General features: G+C 38.6%; 1 protein-coding gene across 9 annotated transcripts in view; it reads left to right on the top strand.

Moving 5' to 3' along the window:
• Nucleotides 1–15,609, top strand: part of nrxn3a (neurexin 3a) — a 118,827-nt gene extending 103,218 nt beyond the window's left edge. For 3 of the 9 annotated variants that reach the window (XM_085768272.1, XM_085768270.1, XM_085768269.1), the window contains 3 exons: nucleotides 215–522; nucleotides 3,996–4,077; nucleotides 13,500–15,609. In XM_085768272.1, coding sequence (XP_085624398.1) covers nucleotides 215–522; nucleotides 3,996–4,077; nucleotides 13,500–13,804 — 695 coding nt within the window. In that variant the 3' untranslated portion in view covers nucleotides 13,805–15,609. Of the gene's footprint in view, nucleotides 1–214; nucleotides 523–3,995; nucleotides 4,087–9,023; nucleotides 9,543–12,868 lie in introns of all 9 variants that reach the window. The other 6 variants (XR_015034781.1, XR_015034779.1, XR_015034780.1 and 3 more) reach the window with 3 other exon arrangements.
• The last annotated feature ends 7,111 nt before the right edge of the window (nucleotides 15,610–22,720 follow it).

Raw genomic sequence — 22,720 nt, 5'->3', positions numbered from 1 at the left:
ATTTATTAGTCATTTACACGCCTACTTTAATTCAACTTTTTTTGGATTGGCCACTAAAATTAAAAGAGAATATCAAGGTAAACAAAAAAAACACTACCTGCTGAAGCACTAGTTGTCCTGGTTGTTGTGCCACCCTTAAAATACGGCCCTTAGTTTTGATGTTAATGGTTTTCTGCTTTTCTGAAAACATCATACATCTGGATGTCCCCTCTAGGACGGCAGCTGACGATTTTCAACACTCAAGCAACAGTTGCGATCGGTGGCAGTGATCGTGGGAGGTCCTTTCAGGGCCAGCTGTCCGGCCTTTACTACAATGGCCTCAAGGTGTTGAACATGGCCGCCGATAGCAACGTTAACATCAAGATTAACGGCAGCGTGAGGTTGGTAGGTGACGTGCCCAGTGTGGCCGGCTCAGCCAGGACCACGGCCATGTCTCCAGAGATGTCCACAACCTTCATTGAGACCACAACCATGATGTCCACCACTACCACACGGAAACACAGATCCTCTTCGACTGTACAGGTACTGGTTCACTAATAAATAACTTAACTTAACTTAATTAAATATGGAATGGTAAATAGTAAATGGACTTTGCTCATCAATAAGTAGTTTTGAGATTCAAATTGTCATGATGAAAACAAGAACCTTTTGTCCTTTTGTCAACACATTACAGTATCAGTAACTGATAGAAAGACAGACAAGTGAACATGTTTCAATGAACAATTTCTGAATGCACTGAAGCTGCAATGAAGGTTAACAAGATTAACTGTAGTTGATGCAACAAGAGTGGTTCTGGACTTACTGAGATGAGTCAGTCTGCATTACTGCAGTGCAGAGTGACAGGGACACCTTGCAAGATAGTACACTCTTAATGCATAGGCTACCTGCCAGCACTTCAGTTTCCTGTGCTCTCCTCTTTTAGTTTTTCCAGGGAAATGCATGTAATTTTCACGGCTCTCAATCTTTATCTACACAATCCACATAGACACGTACAATTTCAACCCGGCTATCAAGGCAATATGGGAACCCACCATTCAATTTACTGTAGTGGTGCATGGAAAAACAAGCAGGCAGACATATGTAGGCTAATTGTGTGTAATTTTTGTCTATTAGCCGTGTAAACTATCAGTGACTTATTTAAACACCTACTCAGGCGAAAAGAAATCTGCTGCAGTTATCAGTGCTTTATTTAGCATCTTCGGAACAGCTGAACTACCATATTCCTGCACACAAGTGCACCTGTACTTAGCTCTTAGTGCCCCAAGCAGCTGATCTAGGGCTAATGCTTTTCCATATCCTCTAATTCCAATAAAGCCTTTAAGAAAGCCACTATTAACTGTTTCAGTTAGATCAAGCCCCTTCACTTAAAAAAAAATGAAGTTGGAACCTGCTACACATTGCCTTTCCAGACTTGTTATACTGTATATGTATATATCCCATCATTTAATATATTTGATAAATAAAAACATAAAACCAACACATTTAAACATGCATCTAAAAGAAGTCCAAAATACCCCCCAAATGAAACCACAAAACTTCTCCCTCTATATAGGACTTATAAGTCAACAGCTGTGATGTCCTCTAAGGTCTGCTGTTCCTCTCATGGATGCAGCTCCACCAGTTCAGCTAACAGTTACAACATCCTCAACCATCTGGTACCATGTGGCCACACCACTGATTGATTATTACCATCGGTCTGGCCACACAGCGAGCCCATTCTGCTAAGTTAGATACTCATGCTTTTCCTTAGAGGTAACTCCTGCAGTTACCCTCATGAAACAGACCCTGCTGCACTGTCAGCTTGTTGTCTCGTCTGCAGCAGCCGTTGCTCAGGTTGCGACTCGGCTCTGTCATGTCGGCTGTGTCGGGCTACGAGTCTGTTGTTGCAGTGTTTCCTCCTCGTTGCCCACCAGCAGTCCCCAGCTGTTGCTCATCTGCTGATTACAGCCAGGCCATTCAGTGTCTGTGCCCCCAGCGGGCCGTGGGATACAATATTAAAGCATGCAGTAGTCTGGCTGGGCCATAATGTAACGCTGAAAACTTACCAGAGGAGTATAAAGGGATAGTTCAACATTTTAAAATTAATGCGAAATCGCTGATGCGCATTCCCGTCGGGGGCAGTCTCTGCATTTGCCTCAAAAACAACTCTGTCTTGTAACGTTCCATTATTATCTCATAGCGTGGTGAATGTGCAGGTCACAACTTGTCCACCAGAGCGTTTTGGAGTTGTTGGATTGTGTATTTGATGAGTTTGATGAGGGAAACCAAGACATCATATGAGCCTCTGTAGGGTAGCTCTGAGCAGCTTGTGGCTCTGCTCCGCCATTCTAAAAATAGCTAGCACCGACTATTAAAGGTAATGAACCTAATCCTATAAAGATATAGGGATTATGGTAATGGGCCAATTTGCCAAAATGTTGAACTATCCCTTTAATTAAAGCATAACATAACCATGCAGCAACTACACACATTTGTCTTCAGGTCATTTCATAGTATCTCTACTGGATAAAGGTCTGGGATCTGACTGGACCAGAAGGTGGATTCTTTTTTTTAGATTAATTTTGATATTTAGGCTAGTGGTCCTGCTCCATCACTCAGCTTCTAGAGCTTCAGCAGGTGGAGAGACACCCAGACAGTATCTTGTAATAGACCTAGATAAACCTGAGATCTAAATTATCCTTGTGATTAAGTTTACCCTACAGATGTGTTTTAGCGAGAGGAGAAGCCTACAGGTGCTTAGGGATTTAGTTTGACTCAGACTAGGGGCTTCTTCCCCTGCATGTGTAAGACCTGATGGTTTATAATACCATCTGGTTGTTTTCAATTGTAATTTTAGGGGAAAAGTAGTTTACCCCTGTTTTCCCAAGCCTGATAATACGATAATGATCAAATCTATCCTCAGTGAAGCCAACCACCAGATACTGTTTTGTAGCCTCATGCCAACAAGGTGCTATGAGGGCACTCAATATATTACAAAACTTCTACTGCAGTATACAGTAAAGTAGCAATACATCAGAAAAAGTTCCCAAGTATAATCTATGTATTGTTATTTCAACAAGAATCGACCACAAATGGTTTGTCAGTGGTGTTTCTGTTTCTGGGATTCAGTGTGACACTATTACAATCTACTCTATGTAATTAGTGAGAGATGGACGTCCCATTTTTTCCATTAGGTTTAGGCATACCTCTGCAAAATCCAGAATAATGTACAGAATTCTCTCAGCATTATCTACTTGTTATGAATTCACCAGGTGTCAGTCAGTAGCTGTAATCTGTGTCTGGCTCCATGTAATTTAAATCTTTCCCAGCGTGTTTCAACAGAGGGTGAACAGGATTAAGCAGCTGGTATGCCATTCTCTTTTACTATTGGCTTCTCTCAGTCTCATTTGAATCTGCACCTCTTCTGCTGAAGTTCACATGGATGGTCCAGGTAGCACCACCCTGAAGTCTGCAGTCAGTATGTGCATTGTGTGTCACAACAGTGTCAGAGCCTGTTCCTTGTCTTGGTACAAAGGGAACTTAGTAAAGTATTTCCCTGGGTGCTTTTTGGCCTGGCGGTGGATCTGTAGCTTCTTTGGGAAATGATCTACACCCAGGATGTTTTGCAGTAGTTTCTTCCTTGTACTCTGGTTTTAAAACATATCACCTACTGGAGAGATTTTCTATGTATATTTTCCACTTATGTTGGGCAAGATGACTTGACAAGTTATCAACATAGCTAACTGTCAATCCTGTTCAGACTGCTTTCCAAATCTTCTTGCTAAGCTGTAGTAACTGACGGGAGGGTTACACAGGAAATAGGTTAACCTTGAGATGATGTTTTTGTTCAAATATTTTTTCCCAGGTGACAGTTTAACATTCATGCTTTTCCCCTGTCTTTGTGTGTCCTCTTTGTTGTTTTTTTTGCTCTTTATTTGTTTTTGTTGGGTTTTCTTTCCGTTTGGGTATCTTTGCTGTGGCTGTGACCTCTGATGACCAACGTTCTGCCCATGAAGCATACGGCAGATGACATTGTGTCATCCGCAGAGTGTTCGAGTGATGACGAAGACCTGGAGGAGTGTGAAACTAGCCATGCAGGTGGGCTAGGTTAGTTTGCATTTGCTTGCTTTCTTTGTGCTTTCATTCATCTGCACCAAAGGATCGAGATATCCTAAAAGCATCAAACCCCCATGGGTGGACAAAGTGCAACTTCATGAAACGGCCAATATAGCAGCAGTAGCACACATTAGCCAATCCAGGAGAAGATGGATTATTTAGGATCCATCTCAAATTGAAAAAAAAAAATGAAAAAAAAAAACCTAAACTTCAACAACCGCACATTTAGTTGATTTTATAAGTTCCTAATTGACAACAGTAGAACAGAAGGCAATCCACATCATGAGCTACACTTGCTCATGGGGTCGTCCAAAGTGGTTAACATGGTCACCATACAGATTTTGTCTGCTGAGAAAAATAATGAGGGTTTTACATGTCATCACAATATGCAAAATTTGTATGATGGTGAGCCATGTTCTCTACACTGATGCTGCAAAATGTGTCACATGGTGTTCAAGTCCACTGTGTCTACCACCATTCACGGCTCTACAAGTTTTCATTTTTAAATAATACATTTTGCCAATTTTTCTTTCTTTTTTTGTTCTCAAAGTTTGTTTTCATCTTTCAGATATTGTGCTGTCTAGACTACATTGATATATTTTACTTTTTTGTTTTCATTTGTGTTTTTCCATAGAGGCTTGCATTGGTACATGTAATAGAAAACAGATATCATTGAATTTCTGTGTACAAGCTTTTTTTTGGGTCACACTTTTGCTTTTAGGTGTACTTGTTATTCTGTCTTTTTTGTATCTAAATATTAGAAATCCTAAAATGTTTCAAGCATTGTGACAATAACTCAGAGAATCAGTTTGAAAGAACTTGGGAATGTCCATAATTTAGCAACACAACTGTTGTGTAGAACAGCAAACAGCCATATTGTCAGTAACCATAGAATTGTATTTAACATTTTCAGAACATATTTTAGTTTCTGTAGCCTGGTGTGTTCTTTATTATTATTATTATTATTATTATTATTATTATTATTATTATTATTATTATTATTATTATTATTATTATTATTATTATTATTATTATTATTTATGTATTCATTCATTTATTTTTTATTAGTTTAATACATCTTAGCTATTAAAACACTGTTTTCCCACTGTGATACCCATCCAGACAGATTTAAGTAAACTAAACAAGAGCTGGTAATAGGTGTAAACGATTGAAGAAAAAGGTAAGGACCCGGATTGACATATAACTTATCACATAATAGAAATGTCATAATGCTCCGAAAAATGTCCGAAAAAGTTAAATTTTCTAGGCCCTACAAGCAGACCTTCAGCTTATATTTGTCATAAATGGTGGTGCTGCAAATAAACAAACCAGCCTCAATTAGTGAGTTTCACACTGTGACTTTTGCTCCATTAGCATCAGAAAATAGCTTAAAATGAGGACCTGTAGTCCCATTTCTAATAGTCACATTAGAGTTTAGTGCTGTTCTGTTGACAGTCAGTAGGCACCGATCTATTTAAGGTCATTCCCAGGTTGTTTCAAAGAGTGTGAAAGGTTGTGGTGTAAATGAGTTTAAAGCTGTGCTGTCAGGCCTGATTTTCTTGGGGATTTGTGAAGAAAGACAAAGACAGGGCCCCAGTCATCCAATCATGTGTTTACACAGAAATTCACACCATTCTAACACTTACATCACTTTGACGATGACAACGGCATGCTTTGATTTTAAATTTCCTTTGTTCTTTTGAAGAGTCAATGCTGTTTCCTATTTTGGTTTATGTTTTTTCTGAATTTTGTTATCAAGACATTAATTCCCATCTGTTTGCCAATTTATCAAAAAAAACAAACACTTTCTTTTGTTTTGGTTTCATCATGTGTGGTGTGATGTTTTGGTGGGCGACAATTGTTTCCACATATGTTTTGACCACCTGGCTTTATACCATGCAGCTTTTGATAAAAAAAAAAAAAAGGAAATAAAAAGGCAAAAAAAAATTTCTTGCCATTGACATTTTTTGTCACAAAAATTCAACATGTAATTTATGGCTGATGTAACTCAAACTTTGTTATTCTTCAGTCTTCCAGTGCCTTCCCCTACCAACCAACTTTCCAATAATACAGTATACTGTATTTGATCATTTTAGTGTGGATGGCATCAAAGGATTTTTTCTTGCCACATATTCATGTCTTTTCCATTTTACATACAAATTCTTGTATTTACCACTTGCTAAATCATGGCACCAGTGCTTGGTAGCATGATTCAGTAAACTCTTCAACTCATTCTCTGATCATGTCTTTGCATGCGTTTTGATTGACTCCATGCTCCTGCATTTAGACCGACTTAGTTGCTTTGTCTGCATACATTTTTCAGTTGGAAATCTTTTTGGCGGTCCTAGTATCATTGAATGTCATTTATCTTACCCCATACTGTCTTTATTTTGTCAGTGTGGCTGTTTGTCTGTTTGGTTTGTCTGGAGACGTTATCAAGTGATTCTGTTCTCTGTTGTAAATCTGTGTTTTCTTACCTTTCTATCAATTTCATAAGATGGCAAATAAGAGGAGTTTACTGACTGCTGTAAACTATTTATTATTTTTCTTCCTGGAGACCATACTTTGAATTGCACAATATGATTTCAGTATAAAACAACCTCTGACAGTTCATTCCTTAAATTAGTCACTCATAAATCATACTCTATATTTAATGTCATAATTAAAACAACACACCAACAGCAGATCATTTACCTATGTACATTATCATATTTAAGAGAAATTAAGCTGCTAAAGTTGTAACAGTTTTATGTATGAGTCATTGTGAACACAACTTGATGTGAAATGCACATCAGCTACACTTTGAAATGTCTTATTTTATCATATTATAATCAAAACATGTGTTTTGAATCATGGTTGTTAGCAGACCCCTTTTAAGATAATATATGACCACATACAGTATCAGATGCCATAGTTTAAACATGCCATACATTTTTGATATAATCCCTGGCCTTTAGGCAGCTGTGTGTCTCCACTCATTTTTACTTGAGCGTAGTTGTCAGACATGTGCCATCTTATGGAATTCCTCTCTTCTTCTATATATTTACCTACATGTGGAAAGCATGTAGGTAGCAGTACACAGAATATTGAATTATATTATGTCAAAAGACACTCTGGAGATAAAGCTGGTATCCATAATATCACTCAGTAAGTAAGTGTCCATGTCTTTCTAAATTTGGAAGGAATGAATGGAAAAAAAAAACATGCAACTAACCACAACCCCTCGCACATTATGAGCACAACTTAAGTATCATTTTTCTCTACCTGCAAACAGATTATTATGCATTAAGTGAGATTTTATTGTTGGTGTGTTTTTAGTGATTAATGTTAATGAGAACATGCATGAATACCCTGTAATCTACTGTAGTGATAAAATGCTTTTGAGAAATATTGATCAGCTGGTCGTAACTTGTCAGTTCACATCTGTCATGGTCGACAGTGCCAATAAATGAGAGGATACATGTGCTACGCATTTCCATGCATCACGATCAAATTTAATTGGCCTGAGCAACTTTTATTTGGACAGTTGTGATCAGCTGTGAGCTTCACCTCTACCAACCACATCTCCTCCATCAAACAAGGCCACAACATGCACAACATGTGTTATGGATATCAGCTTTAAACTTGTCTTTTGACTCTTAATCATAGTTGAACCCTATATAAACTGCATCCCACATTATAGTACATAACACAATAATATTAGTATATGTTTTGTGTTTTTATTTTGTTCCTGTTATTAATTAAACTTGAGCTGTGTCCCAATTGCATACTACACACAAATTTGAATTGGAGTTGTTTCAGGGTTTAGGGGTGAAAAGTGATCAACTGACAACTTTGTGATGATAATGGACACAACTGTGTCAAGATATATAGAGAACTGGTTGCAGTTTGCATACAGGACATATCATATTGTTTGTTGCTAGTGGAAAATTGGATATGATTGGTTTATAGTAAGGGATTGGGACACAGTGACTGTCTGAGATTTTTCTAACATGAATCAGTCTTACCTGCCCTCAGTTTGCTGTGTTGTTTCTTTTCTACTTTCCCTAAATGCAACTTACTTTAAGCATGCATCAACATCCTACAGTACAACTAAAACAAAACCAAAAATTAATAATAATAACAACCCATTCTTAGCCAGTACCATCTCTCTCTGGTGTATGCCCCAGACTGCTGAGGCAGTTCATGTTTAAAGACTAACATTACAGACAGATTTATCATCAAGAAACACATGAAAGAGGAGCCCGTCTTCTAGTCGAGCACCTCTCTCAACAGTGTCTGTTTTCTATTGTGTGCATCTGGTTGTAGTGTGTGCAAAATTTTAAATGGCTTTGTTCTTTCATCTCAACATATGTCATTTGGTAATTTATACTGGTCTTATTTTTTTTGCATTTATCCAATTGATCACTGGCATTTTGTTTCTGATTATGGTTTTTGGCTTATTCACTATATTTGGTTTGGTTTTTTTTGTCAATCGGATAATATATAATATCACACTGTGAAATATATTTTGATATAATTTGACTTTTTTGTGATCTGGAACTACTTCAGAGACTAACTTGTGGGTTTTAATTCCTGCAGCACAAATGATATGACAAGTAAAACTATCTACAGTAATAAACACCTGAATGATCACCTCAAACACTGGCACTATACTGTATATATATAAGCCCACAAATTAGGTGAAGCAGTTCCAGATCCACCTCTCAGATATCTTCCATTTTTACAGATATTTTTTTAATATCCTGACAAAATAAATTATTCTTTGCTGAATGATATTTTGATTGTAAGGAAAAAAAAACAAATGAATTGCATGGCTAAGAAGTTGCAGTTTAGGGTTTGTCAGACTTGTCAGTGTTAGATTTCTTCTGTTCTTTTTTGTAGATGGGCATTGCTCATTGTTTGTATATCCCCACCCTTCCTTACAGCCAAAAGCTCTAATGCCGCCCGACCGCTTCGTACTGCCTTTACATGGACATGGCAACTGACTTACACTGTCACCCTCATCACCCTCATTTCCTATGTAGTGTTTTCATAGGTCCCACCCCTTCTTCACCTTCTCCCTTGTCTTTAGAGATATTAAACTAGTCATCAATCCATTCTACACTAAAGAACAAATGATAATTTAAGCAAAAACTGTAACATAAATAGATTTTAGATAATGCTGAAGTCTATTGCAATGAAAAAAAATGTAGATACACATTTTTTGTAAAAGCAAATTATTTACCAGGAAAAAGCAAAACATGAAAAACAGAATTATGGTGTTTATTTTTATGTGGTGTGGATGTATGTGTTGTTGCCTCCCTGTACCGTCATCTTTTAAGATAGAAGACACTCTACAATGGAGAAAAATACATTTAACGGTACCAAGTGGCTATATTCTTACACATTTTTTTCCTTTGTAAATTCCTCTCTTCATGCCTAAATCATGTGGGCAATTTGTTGATGTAAGTTCACAATATATTGTATGTATGTTTGCATTCTCTTTTGATTGTTTTTTTGTTTTTTTTTCCAAAAGATGCGGTTTGTTAAATATGAGGAGTGGAGCATCTCAAATGTGAACTCTCCTTGTTTATCTCACAGTGAAACCAAAGCAGCTAATGAGCCTGGTGGGTGTTACATGTAGCAACTTAAGCACTTTTACATAAAACTATATATGAAAAATTAAATAGAAGCTCTCTATGAACACGATTTGCTACATGTACTACCTGCGGAGGTCCTTAGAGCTCAACACACTGCAACTGCAAAAATCATGCAAATACACAAACATTATGCAAATTCAGAAAACGTCTTGTTGAGTTTGACAACACATGTGCTGAATACAAATTAACAAAGGAACTGCAAATGCAGTCCAACAACACAATGGCGGTGTTTCCAGCAGACATGGAAGGGTCTGTCTCTCTATCAGAATAAATGTGAATGTTATCAACCTGCTGGGACACGTTTGATATTCAATAAGCCTGGGTGAATCCAGATGAACCTACTACCAATTTCATTTCATTTTGCAGTTCCATCTGGAGAGGAAGCCGTTCAGTGCGACTTCCAATTCCCTGAAAATTGGGGAACCATTCCCAAACAGTTTTCTTTTACATAGGCGGGCTTAATACAATGATAACAGAGAAGCGACGCCTAGCAGCTTTTGTCAATGTGCAACATGGCGGCCACTGAAGAGTAGCTATGGTAATGTCCGAGTGTCTGTAGACACCAGCAGCTGCCTTCAGATTTTCTTTGAGAAACCTTTGAGATGCCGTTACAAGAGAGCCATCGCTCCTGCAAAACTACAATAGCTACATTTGTTAACATGTTTTCCGTCGCTCTGCACACAATTATCTGGATCCTTGCTGATTGGTTGGATCAATGCTCTGATTGGCTAGATGATTGCACTGATTGGTTTGAGGTCTATTCACCTCATACAGAGGCATTTTGATCTACATCCTTTGGTCATGCCTCTTGGATGTTGGAGGTTTATACACCTTCCCCAGGCCCTCATGAGATTGTCATTAGCAAGGCTATGCAATGCTTAAACTTAAAAAGTTTGACATTTGACACCACAATTAGGCATTGGATAAGTCCAACCAAAGTTCACTTTAGAGTGTCCCCTGAGACACAACGGTGCATGTGCTGTCACACTGCTGAACTTTTCTGAAGTTGCTGTATTAGCATGTGTTTTCCTAAGTTTCAGTGTGCTGGACTCTAAGGGCCAATATAAGTACCTTTTATGGAATCTATACTAAATCAGAGCTAATGTGAGCAAATGAACGTCTGAGGCAGCACTTTTCTAATGTTTCAAACTGCATCTCTGATCAAGCTGTGACGTTGACATTCTAAATCTTTATATTGTTTGAATATATAGAATAAAATAGCTTTGGTTTGAGCTACGAAGTTGTGTGCTTGTGAATGTTTATGTTGATGTTTGTGATGATTTTTTCATTACGTTTTTTTTGTTTTGTTTTTAATTGATATGGAATATACATCCAAGTTTCCGTGTGCAGATGCTTTGACTGTGCATATTTTTCATGTCAATGGTAATTTGAATGTCCACTCCTGTGATACCTGCTTGAGAACAAATTATATAAGTACATTATTAGCCTATGTAAAATCTATTTTTATTATCTATTATCCATGAAAGGAATAGTACTGATGTCAGTTTAGTATGTTGGTCCACACTTACAACATAATCTACAGAGACTGAAGGGCGTAATACAGTAATACATACAACAGTACCACAGTGCATCATTATTATAGTGCATTGGAAGTATTAGAACAGATTATCTCAACATACAGAAGCCTTTTCTGTATTTAATAACAGTTTTACTGTTAATAATGCAAGTAAGGTCCTAGGTCATGCTTGTATGTATACATGGATATAAGTGCACTGGAACTATTATTGCAGTTAGTGCATTATTTGTTCAGAATTTCTCCTAAGGGGTGAATAAATAAATAATCTACTTTACTTTGTGAAGCAGAAATAAACATGATTCAAGAAAGTTTTTAGCAACGGCACAACAGAGTTTATATTTCAGTTTCAACTTGGTTTGCTCTTGAAATAAAATTGGTTTGATTGAATCTTTTTGAACAAAAGTCTATGTTTTGGTTGATTTGTTAGGGCATCTGACCAGTTCACTACAAATACCGGTTCAAAACATATTACACAGAATAATTCACATGGGGTGAGCATTCAGGTGACTTTGCTCTGCCACTGACATTGTGTAAACTTAAAGTTATAGTTAAACAGGCTTCTCTTGGTGACAGAGCTGCTCTTAAATCACCTATGTCTTTTTTTTCAATGGCAATGGTACAAATAAACCAAATAACTAGTTGCCTTCTTCAAAATGATTCATTACTTGTTCATAGAGTGGGTTCAATGGAACTACTAGGGAAGGTTTGTATGAAACCAAAAAGAACACATTTGTTGGCATTGAATTTTAGATCACAATGTGCATTTATTGTGGCATAAGCCTTCATGGGCGATTTGCACATGACAATTAATTTATCATATAATTACTGTTTGTATTGTAACAAAACAGTACCTAGAGTGTTCATCCAATTTTACATCAGTCCAGTTTCACCAAGTTGTTTTCTCTTGAGTACAAACAGATTGTAAAAATCAAATAAAGAACAACTGGATGTAAATTAAAAAAAACAGTCAAATCTTAACTTGAACATTGACCCACTGAACAGCTCTCCATCTGAGAAATGTTTGTAGAACTATAACCACACTGTTCTGTAGTTCTGTAAAAAGCAAGAGGTTTAAGATGATCTGAGCCACTGCACTTTGTAATTTCAGTCACAATGGAAATCTCTGATCTGTTTTGGCTAATACATTAAACTTTTATCTAAATTAATGTTACCGCACGTGCTCTTAAATTAAGGTAGATTAAACTTACACTTTTTTATTCAATAAAGAGAAAAATAAAATGAATTGTAATGGCTACTGTATCTTTTTGACTGTAATTCTGCTGAAGATCTTTCCATCAGTATTTGCACTTAGAGTTTGAGATTGTTTCCTTTAAATGTTTCTTAAATGAACTTGAGAAAGAACCTCGAAGACTGAATTTAAAGGAAACTTTAATATCTCTGGCTCATCCTTATACACCTCTTAAACCTTTTGAAATTCATATCAGGAATGTGTCTTTTCTTACGAGATGCTTAATTAGCACTCTTAGATTGATATGCCAAGTATATTGTAATGAGTTTGGCTTTAGCCGTTGCCTGTTTTGTTGATTTAATAAAATTCCCATGCCCCCACTAACCTGTCTGTCTCCAACCCCAGGAGCTGAGTTAGACATCCCAGTACTTGAGGATCCATTAGCGCACCCCTCTGTAGCTCCTCGTACACCCTTCATCCCCACTCCCTCTACCCACCACCCACTCCTCGCCATTATTGAGACCACCAAAGTCCCTGTCCAAGGCCACTGAGGCGGGGGTACCTTGCTTGTCGGACCGAGGCAGCGATGATTGTGATGATGATGGCTTGGTGAAATTGGGGTCTGGCTCTGGGGAAGCATTCAAGTCTAACCTGCCCCCTACTGATGATGAAGATTTTTACACGACCTTCTCCTTGGTAACAGATAAGACCTTGTCCACGTCAGGCTTTGAAGGTGGCTACAAAGCTCATACACCCAAGACTTTTAGACTTAACAAACCAGTCTCCAGACGCAGTAGGACTACCACTACCGCTATACTACTAACTGCCTACCAGAGCCGCACCACCGCCACCTCTGCCTCCACCGCAACCCTCCACAATGCTCCGGCCAAACAGCCGGCTGGCAAAATGAATAACCGCGAGTTAAAACCCCAGCCAGACCTAGCGTTGCTTCCATTGCCCACATCCTTTGAGGTAGACAGCACAAAGCTGAGGGGCCCATTAATAACCTCCCCAATGTTCCGTAATATACCCACAGCACTCCCCACAGAGCCGGGCGTCAGGCGAGTTCCAGGGCCCTCGGAAGTGGTCCGTGAATCTAGCAGCACCACCGGGATGGTCATCGGAATAGTGGCGGCCGCTGCCCTGTGCATCCTCATCCTCCTGTATGCCATGTATAAGTACAGGAACAGGGATGAAGGCTCCTACCAGGTGGACGAGAGCAGGAACTACATAACCAATTCAGCTGTGCAGAGCAATGGTGCTGTGATGAAGGAGAAACAGCAGAGCTTGAAAGGCAGCAACAAGAAACAGAAAAACAAGGATAAGGAGTACTATGTGTGACTGTGAGACTTTTGTCAACACAAGAGAATGAAGAAAGAAAGCACTAATCACTTATCAGTTTCCTCGTGAGGAGCTATGACAAATGATGGTATAACATGGAACTTGAATAATCCTATACTGTGCTGAGTAGTTGAACTGATGATATGTACTGTAATATAAAACACACTTACTATTGTAAGCATAATGGCAAGGCTAAATAGCAACATTAGAGATCTTACTCTTCTATCTGGTGAGAGACATTATCAGTATAGAAATATTTCACAGCTACAGCATTCTCCTAAGTGACTTTTAGAGCTATGTGATCCTTGGCATTAACAAAACACTTTTGGTAAAAATGTTAATTATGAAAAGGTTCATAATCTTCTACATTTTCAGCATGTAAACAACATGTAGTGCTCAAAATGAGGAGTCAAGCACATAAACATGGTCAAAGTAAAAAAGGATGCTGTATCAGAGTATGACAAATTTTATGGTTTGTACATTATTCAAGTGTGGTGATTTGCTTTTTTTTTTTGCTTTGAGCAAAAAAGAAAAAAAAAGAACATCAAGAAAAAAATATTTCTATATATCAAATGAAACCAAGGGAGCAAATTGTGCCATGGGCAGAACTCATAGACTCTGTTCACTCTGGCATCTGATATAGCACAGTGATTCTCATTATCTGACACTATGTAGAAAGGAGATGCTCCGATCTCTAAGTCAGGAGGACAGACACAGATTGTAAAATGCATGCCAGAGGGTAAAGTCCAGTCTACAGTGTTTTCTAAAATGCCAAAACTACTATTCAGCATCAGATAGGAATTTATCCCTACTCCCCCTCCTCTCTTTGAACCCTTCAAAATGATAACCATGGAAAAATGATCTCTCAAAGAAAACGGTGCACAGCCAGTGGTGGTTTTATCTTTTTGCAAAATTGTATGTTGGTTCATTGCATATCGTTCTCTTTTTCTATGGTGTCAGGAGGAAGACCAATGCAGTACTACAACACTGTTAACAAATGTGTATACAAAATAAATCAAATGTTGAAAGTGTGAATTCTATCTGCTGTCACAATCAGCTGTGTCAAAAAAAAAAACAAGAAATTTGTTTACATATTTTATTACACACTAGCTGTCGTACTTTGTAGGTAGGAAATTGTACATATCCATGACAGTTGTAATTTTTTAGTACCTCTATTGTACAGACTGAACATATGGTTTATCAGCGTATTTGACATGATGGAATCTATTAACTGTTACTTTACATGGAGAAAGACTTTAATCAGATTGTGGAGAATCATATTGATATTCATAAAGAATAAACATGTATTGTTAGCCTAGAGATCTAAGCAGAGATGTTTCTAAAGTTGCATGAATATTTAACTACTTGCAGTTGTCCAACAAATACAAGGTGCCCATCCTTCTGTATCATGGCTTTCTTGTTCTGGGTTATACTACTGTTATTTCTTTTGAAAGAGAATAAATTCAGACATGTGACAAGAAAGACAAAGAGGCTAATGGGTGGGGCTTTAGAGTCGAAGAAACAAGAGCTACAATGGCGTTTTTTGTCTGTTTGTTTTTTTTAAGTGTGACTGGTCACCTCAAATCATAGTCTTGTTACTTCTTTATTATTAGTTGGCATCTTGTTTTGACATTATTTTACTTACCCTTTATGTTGACATTTTGGGCCATTGTCATTCAATGATGTGGAGGTGCAGTCTTTTCTCTTGATTGGAATTCACATCTTTGTGTTACAATTGTTACATTCCACAACCTTTCTTCATCAGTTTGATAACAAATAAAATATTCTTTTTTTCTCTGATTTTACACTGTAGTCCTTGGGTAAATCCAATTCTGCAGTTCCTCGTGCAACATTGCATCTGACATTTGTACCCACTGTCAGTGTGGAATCATCTTGACTGAACAGCAGCAAGAATACGTGGCAGATTTCAAGCCCTTGGAAACATGGTTGTCAAACCTTCAGTTTTCTGTCCAAGCAATGATCGGCATGAGCTGAAAGAAAATACAGAACACATTCCTAATTATTCCATTTTTGAACAGAAGGTTATGTTGTGCAGTTAGACAACTTGCTGGCCAATACAATGTAATACCATGTTTAGAAAGGCCATTTACCAAAAATGTATTGTTTTATTTTCAAATAATTCCTGCAACAACGACCCTGATCAGACCTGGTATTAACACAGGTCTTCAGTGATCCAATCACAAGTGATCAGCTCTAAGTTTCATTTGTTCTCACCTGCTTTGAAATATTTCTCGACTGAATACTTGTGATTAGATCTTACTTCCAGCTTCACACGCCAATAAACAGGTATGTGCTGTTATCTTAAGCCAGTTGACAGATGGGTCAAACATGTGTACCTTATTGTTTCAGTACGACTATTTTGAAGAGTAAAACAGCATAACAATGCAGCATTCAATAACTTAAAGTCGTTGTTCGACCAAAGTTCTCTCAGTGTTCACCCCTCTAATATGTCACATTCAGAGATTTCCTCCCTCTTTAGAATTGTACAGTATGTCTGTAATACTATAATAATATGCCTTTTTTATCTTAGTTTTTTTTAGGTGATCCATTCATCCACTGCACTACATGTGGTGTAAGCTACAAGGGTAGAGAAGGCACATTGTACATACACCAACAGCAATGTTTCTATAATGGAAGAAATGTTTACAACAATTACAAAGGATAAAGACCAATGTAGAAGCTGTATTTTCAGACTACTATGATGCTGATGCAAGAAACCATAGATACACAAAGCTGCTCCTCTTCCCCTTTCTTTATACCCAGTAAATCTTCAGTGTTTGTGAACTTAATTTTCAAGATTTGGCGATACTGCACACTCTAAGCAACAATGTTATATTTGAATTAAGTGTTCCTACCTCTACATTGGAAACTTATGAGGCATATGTGTTTGTCTATTTAGAGTTTGCAGTGTTGGTAATGCTCTCTAAACCAAAGGTTTGTATTGCATTTCTGTTTTTCCTGAAATGTTAAATTGCAATGTGCAGCTCTGAGTGGAGTCAATAGCTGCAGGACATGAGTAAACTACCTGCCAATATGCCAGATTTGTAACAATTCCCTCAAGGTATTTGGGAGATAATGATTTCAAAAGAGTGGCGTAAATGGATGGACCTATTGCAGATGGAACCAGCAAATTATAATGCCTCTGGGCCTGGCTATCACCGGTGATGAGTCACAAAAATGATTTTTTATCAAGGTATCCATGTGTAATTGTATTTTGCAGTGACAGCAAGGATAAGATGACCTCTTGTAAGAAAACAGCTACAAACCAATCAATCAATTTCAATTTCAATTTATTTATTTGTTAATGGAGGACATTGTACAACAGTCAGCACTCCCTCCAAGGGGGTGCGGCTGTACCCAAGGCTGATTTACATTGCCAGTCCCCCTGCCGGGTGTTAGTAGGCACATTGCTCAGGAGGGAATTTCATATTCCTTGTTTTAAGAATTTGAACCTCTAATTAAGCTGAAAGTTAACACTGCTCCTCTTTTTGTGTCCATTACTTTTTGCCAACACCGCTTCTTATTAGCTGGCCAGCAATCACAGACATTGTTGACAGCTGAGTCAGTATCCCCCATTAACATCAAAGACATTAAGTAGTAAAATTACCAGCATGGTGAGTAAACAAACAAATAAATATAACTACCTCCATGTGAACACTGAACAAGTCAAACATTATGCAGCTTCTTTTAAAGTCTGACTTTGATAAGTTCATTACATAAAACGATACTCACGATTACACCATGTCTTAGGACAGTTCTATGATCTGTCGATTTTACTGTCCATACATCTCTGGGCTGAATTTGTTTTTTCAGAAGAATGAGTCATAGCCTACCTAGCCACGGAGTCAACCACACATCCTCACTTAGATAAAAGTCCTGTCCCTCCCCGGCTCAAGCATCTTCCTGGATCTCTCCTCAGCTACGAGTCCTAGCTTGGAATTTGTAGGAGTTCTGAGAGTTTTCTAAGAATCAGTGTCAATACAGCCCAATACAGGCCACAAGAGTGCCCTTAAAATGTACTAAATGTTTGAAACTTAGGGTTTTTTCCACAATTCTCCATGTAAAACTGTTCTGTCAAACTTTTACTGAGAAAAAGTGCAAACTCCTGAGCTAAGAGTGGAAATCAGTTTCTATTTCAATGTCATTTTTTATTTATTTAGTCACTCAGAAGAGTCACATTGATTATTAATGAAAGAACAGCCTGTGCCATGTGAAAACATCACCCTACCTAAAACTAATTACCTTAACTGAACGTACCTTGTAGCCTATTAGCCACATTGCGAGAAAATGTCCCCAACCATGTACACCCAGTGGAATATGATGCCTGCATGTGATAGATGATGAACACTATAATTAACAAGACCTAAAGCCCCCTCCCCTACACACACACACACACACACACACACACTGGATTGAATCATCTCTGGTAGCTCACACTGGAGCTTTACTCGGAAGGAAAACATTTGAAGTAGGACATTATTTTTCTTCCTACATTTTCAACACTCACAAAGGAAGAGTGACGATTTCCACATGCTCTCTCTCACACACACACACCCACCCACACACACACACACCAGGTACAGCAGTTAACTGAGACCACAAACCCTTGCAAATGTGGAAGTGATTATAGAGGCCACAGGGATCGATGGGTGGGGTCCCCTAGATATACACACATACTGTAGGTATACTCAGAGTGTGCAACAGACTTCCGTGCACACATACAATGTTCACATTTTATGGGTAAATACTGATAATGTGCTCAAAGATATTTCATTTTTACAATCACATTTACCCATTCAGACAGTGCTTTTGTCTATATCTATCACATTTCTACCTATTAAACCTCTCACATTTACAAACCAATGATACATCAGAGGTTCAGTATCCTGCCCAAGGATACTGAATTGGGCCTGTCCCAATATGCACATTCCATCACACTTACACCTTGGGCACTTGGCGTGTGCGTTCATGGGTTTAATGTAAGTGCGCAAGTGTGTCCCATTTCTCCAACGACCAAAAGTGCAGCACGCTTGATTTGCACTTTACCCACACTTACGCTAAGACCGCATCAGAGCGGTATTTGGCCAAGTAGAAATCCCACATTGCACCAGCTGGTGAAGTCTGCCTTCACCAGGAACCACAAGCCACAAATGCCATTGAATACATTTCAATAAAATGAATTTGACTCTCTCTATCTCATAATTATGACTTTTAATCTCATATTTTATATTCTTTTATCTCATGTTTTTCGGTTTCAGTTTTTACATCTGGTCATTTTTGGCCTGTTATCACATAATAATTCATTTTTCTCTCAACCTAGGTGAATGTTTTTCAAATTTTTCTCTGTTTAATCCTGTGTTTTTCTTCTCTTTTCTTCTTTTTTTTTTTACTTAATTTGAATCTTGCTTAAAGAGACACTTTTGGAGTAGATGAGACTGTGATCCAGCAGCACTGTTTATTAAAACTGTGTGTGTGTGTGTGTGTGTCGGAGTTGTGCTGGTGTGCACAATGGCACTCAGATGACAGACTGCACTTGTCAAGTATGTCCCGATTGCTTTTAAATATCAATCAAATGTGCGTTCCACCAGCAAAACGTCACCAAAGTGTGTGTGTAACCAAGCGCACTCAGCCAACCGTGGAGAAATGGGACAGGGCCTCTGTCATGTGGACTGGAGGAACCATGGATCAAACCACTGACCCTCGGTTGGTGGACAACCCAGTTTACCTCCTGAGCCACAGCCACCTGCGAACTTAGTCAAAATAATGTTCTAAAACTGAACACCACAATGCAACTATATCATTAAGAACAGCTTCAGTTCTTCATGCCATGGATCGCTAAAATGTTTTTTTCTAATTATTGACATGATCTACTGGATTCAGACTTTGAGACAGGGGAAGCCTCATGCATGTTGGTGAACTTGCGTGTGAAATGTAATGTTTGTTGGTATTTAGACTGTGACTGGTTGGAATTAAGAGGAAAACATTCCTCACACCATCACACCACAAATACCATCTGACAGTGTGTGTGGTAATGATCTGTTTTAATGGCTAATGTGTTAACATACAGTTGTTTTTTCTGATTTCTGCAACCAGCAGTTACAGAGCAACATGACCTTTCATCTGTGTGCACCTGATGAATCCAAGTCCAATATACCCTCTTTTCTTACCACTGTTTTGGTCTCTACCACCCTCAGAGGGAACAAAGTACTTTTCACTGGTGCACAAGTGCTGCACTGTGTTCAGAATTAGTCTGTAACTGTGTTAGGGTTAAGGGGTTAGAGTTAGGTATAGGGATGAATAAGTCGGACCCCCTCCGATCCTCTTCTAAGTGAATAACTTTTGATAGGAAGGTGATAGAGACTTGAAACCAAGATGTTTAACCTATAAGTTGGCTACGGGCTTTTGATTGGTGTCCTCCAATAGGCTCCACCCACTTCCAGTCCGGAGATACGCCCCTTTTTGGACTCTAAGTGGTCGTATCTTGGGAACGGGAGGTCGTAGAGACACCTGCTTGGTGTCTACGTGTTCCCCGTGGTCGAATTATGGGAGACGGCGCCCAATTAGAAGTTTCGGGAGTTATGGGCGTCACAAAAGTCCCCATAGGAATACATGTAAAATATGGAAAGTGTGAAAAGGGTTAGGGTTAGACCCTTTATTGATAAATGGTCATGACTAGTTTAGCCACACAACACTGTCTTAGTTGCTAACTGTAGGTTGCTGAAGTAGCCTCTTGATTCTGTAACAAGTTAGTATATAATGAGTGCATGACAATTAGCTTCCTCAACAGAATGGCAAAAATAAATAATGCTTCCACTAAGGTTGATTTACTGATGACACATCTGAGTGTTCTGGCTGCTAATGCACTGTAACCAATATACCAGCCATCCCTACACTTATTTCACGAGGTAACAACACAGGAAGCTTTTGTAAAAGCAGTAATGCTGGATATTGAGAGTAAATCATCATTTCATATTAGTTTTAACAGATTTACTGGGAACATGCCCCATTGTCTGTGAGGGTGGACACTGAGATTAGATCTTGTCATTCCAGTTACTGCCCTCATGTGTCTCCCACTGCCTTTATCATTCACATCTGTTTCCAGTTAATCACCTGCATTGGGCTATGAACCAACCCTGTGTACATCATTGGTTTCTCTGTAAGATTGTCTTGTTTATTTTTATGTTTTTTCTTTTTTTTCTACCCAGCATTTTCTCTGTGTTCCTGTCTCCGGCTCTACCTCCCACTTGGATTGGTTTGTCTAATTCTAATGCTTACCTGTGTAAGACTCCTCAGCAGTCTTTGGCAGACTGTGCCATTTTTAACTTTACCTTGTGTCTGAGTCTCTGCTCTGCCATGTAACATCAGAGACAGAAAACTGTGTGTAGGTAATGTGACTATACTTACAGGACAAAAGCACAGATGTGTCTATACTGTATGCATACAAAAAATCTGATAATTACCTAATCTCAATGAGGGAATCGTTGAAAGCCGTTTGATGATTTGTGCTTGAGAAACGTGCACACATGCACATACACACACATGTTCTCAGTCAATAAAGGAAGTGAGGAGGAACTTTCGTTTGAAAAAGAAACAGTCTCAACATCTGGAAGCTCTTTCACCCCTTGACCCCATCCCCTGCTCCATTCCTTCTCCATGCCTCCTCCACCTCACCCCAGGTCTACTAGACCTGTGTCTGGAAGGAGTTAAGTGTACACACAAGCATGTGTGTGTAGCGCACACAGACACACACTCTCATACACACCCACACACACGGCAAGGCAAGACATAGGCAACCATATGTACATATTTGAGGCCATTGTTCTGCCAAACTATGTCAGTTTTCTGACTAAGTATGCACAATATTTGACATCTATTTACATTAAATGTTTTTTTGTTAAAAAAAAGCTTAACAAACATGTTGTAAGCATTTTAAGCTTTGGTATTTATGGAGACAAGTAGACTGGATTAACCCTACCCTGGACAGACATGACATTGGCAACTGTACAAACAAAAGCCCTCACCTCTCACTTTGACCTAGATATGTGGAAGGCACATCATTGGCAAACTTAAAGAAAAGCTGCACAGACCTTGAGGACATCTGCCAGCAGCCCCTGATCGTACCGGATTGATCAAATCACATGTCTGATTCCAGATGTTGCAGCATTAAAACAAGGTCACATGGAGAATTCCCACCAACTTCAGGCTTCAAACGTACTGTCACATTTTGCTATAAGGGAAAGTATAAGTAGCGATATCACAATATGAATTTTATATACAAATAATTGAATTAGAGGGAGGAAAGCTTCAGGAAATGAACTGTGGGAGTCAGGAGAGAGATGGAGAGTTTGACAGACAGTGAGAGGAATATTGGCTAGTTTGGGTTTTTTATTGTACTTGTTTTTGAAGTTAAGGAGTTTAAAGTATGCACATTATGTGTCTATAAGTTTATGTATACCTTACTATATTTAATGAATAATCTTGAATCTTTTTTGTATTGTGAATTATGGTGAGCAGCCAGAAGCATCAGCCTCCGCACAAGAGGCCCACACTGAGGGGACATGGGGATTGGATCAGGTTGAGGTCTCAGTCAGTCAGCCCAGCCAAGGGGACAGGGAAGATGAAAACATGGGCTGACACTGAAATGGTGGCTCTCAACAAATTCCTTCTCATATACATTGCATTGGTGTCGACACCATGTCCCCATTTTGTTTGCGCCTTTTCCAGCCACCATCATGACAAAGCAAAGAGGTCGCTGATCCTGTTCCTGTTGCACATCGCCAAGGTGACGCATGGCGGTGAGAAAGCTACAGGACCTGGTTTCCCCCTGGTGGACAGAAAAAGAAACCCGACACCATGGCAGTGCAACTCCTGTGATGTGGCCCTTTGACTCATTGT

This window comes from Trachurus japonicus, chromosome 22 (assembly GCF_045865225.1).
Source record: "Trachurus japonicus isolate A0001 chromosome 22, Traja_1.0".
NCBI classification, from domain to species: domain Eukaryota; kingdom Metazoa; phylum Chordata; class Actinopteri; order Carangiformes; family Carangidae; genus Trachurus; species Trachurus japonicus.
This window is presented reverse-complemented; position numbering and strand designations above follow the sequence as displayed.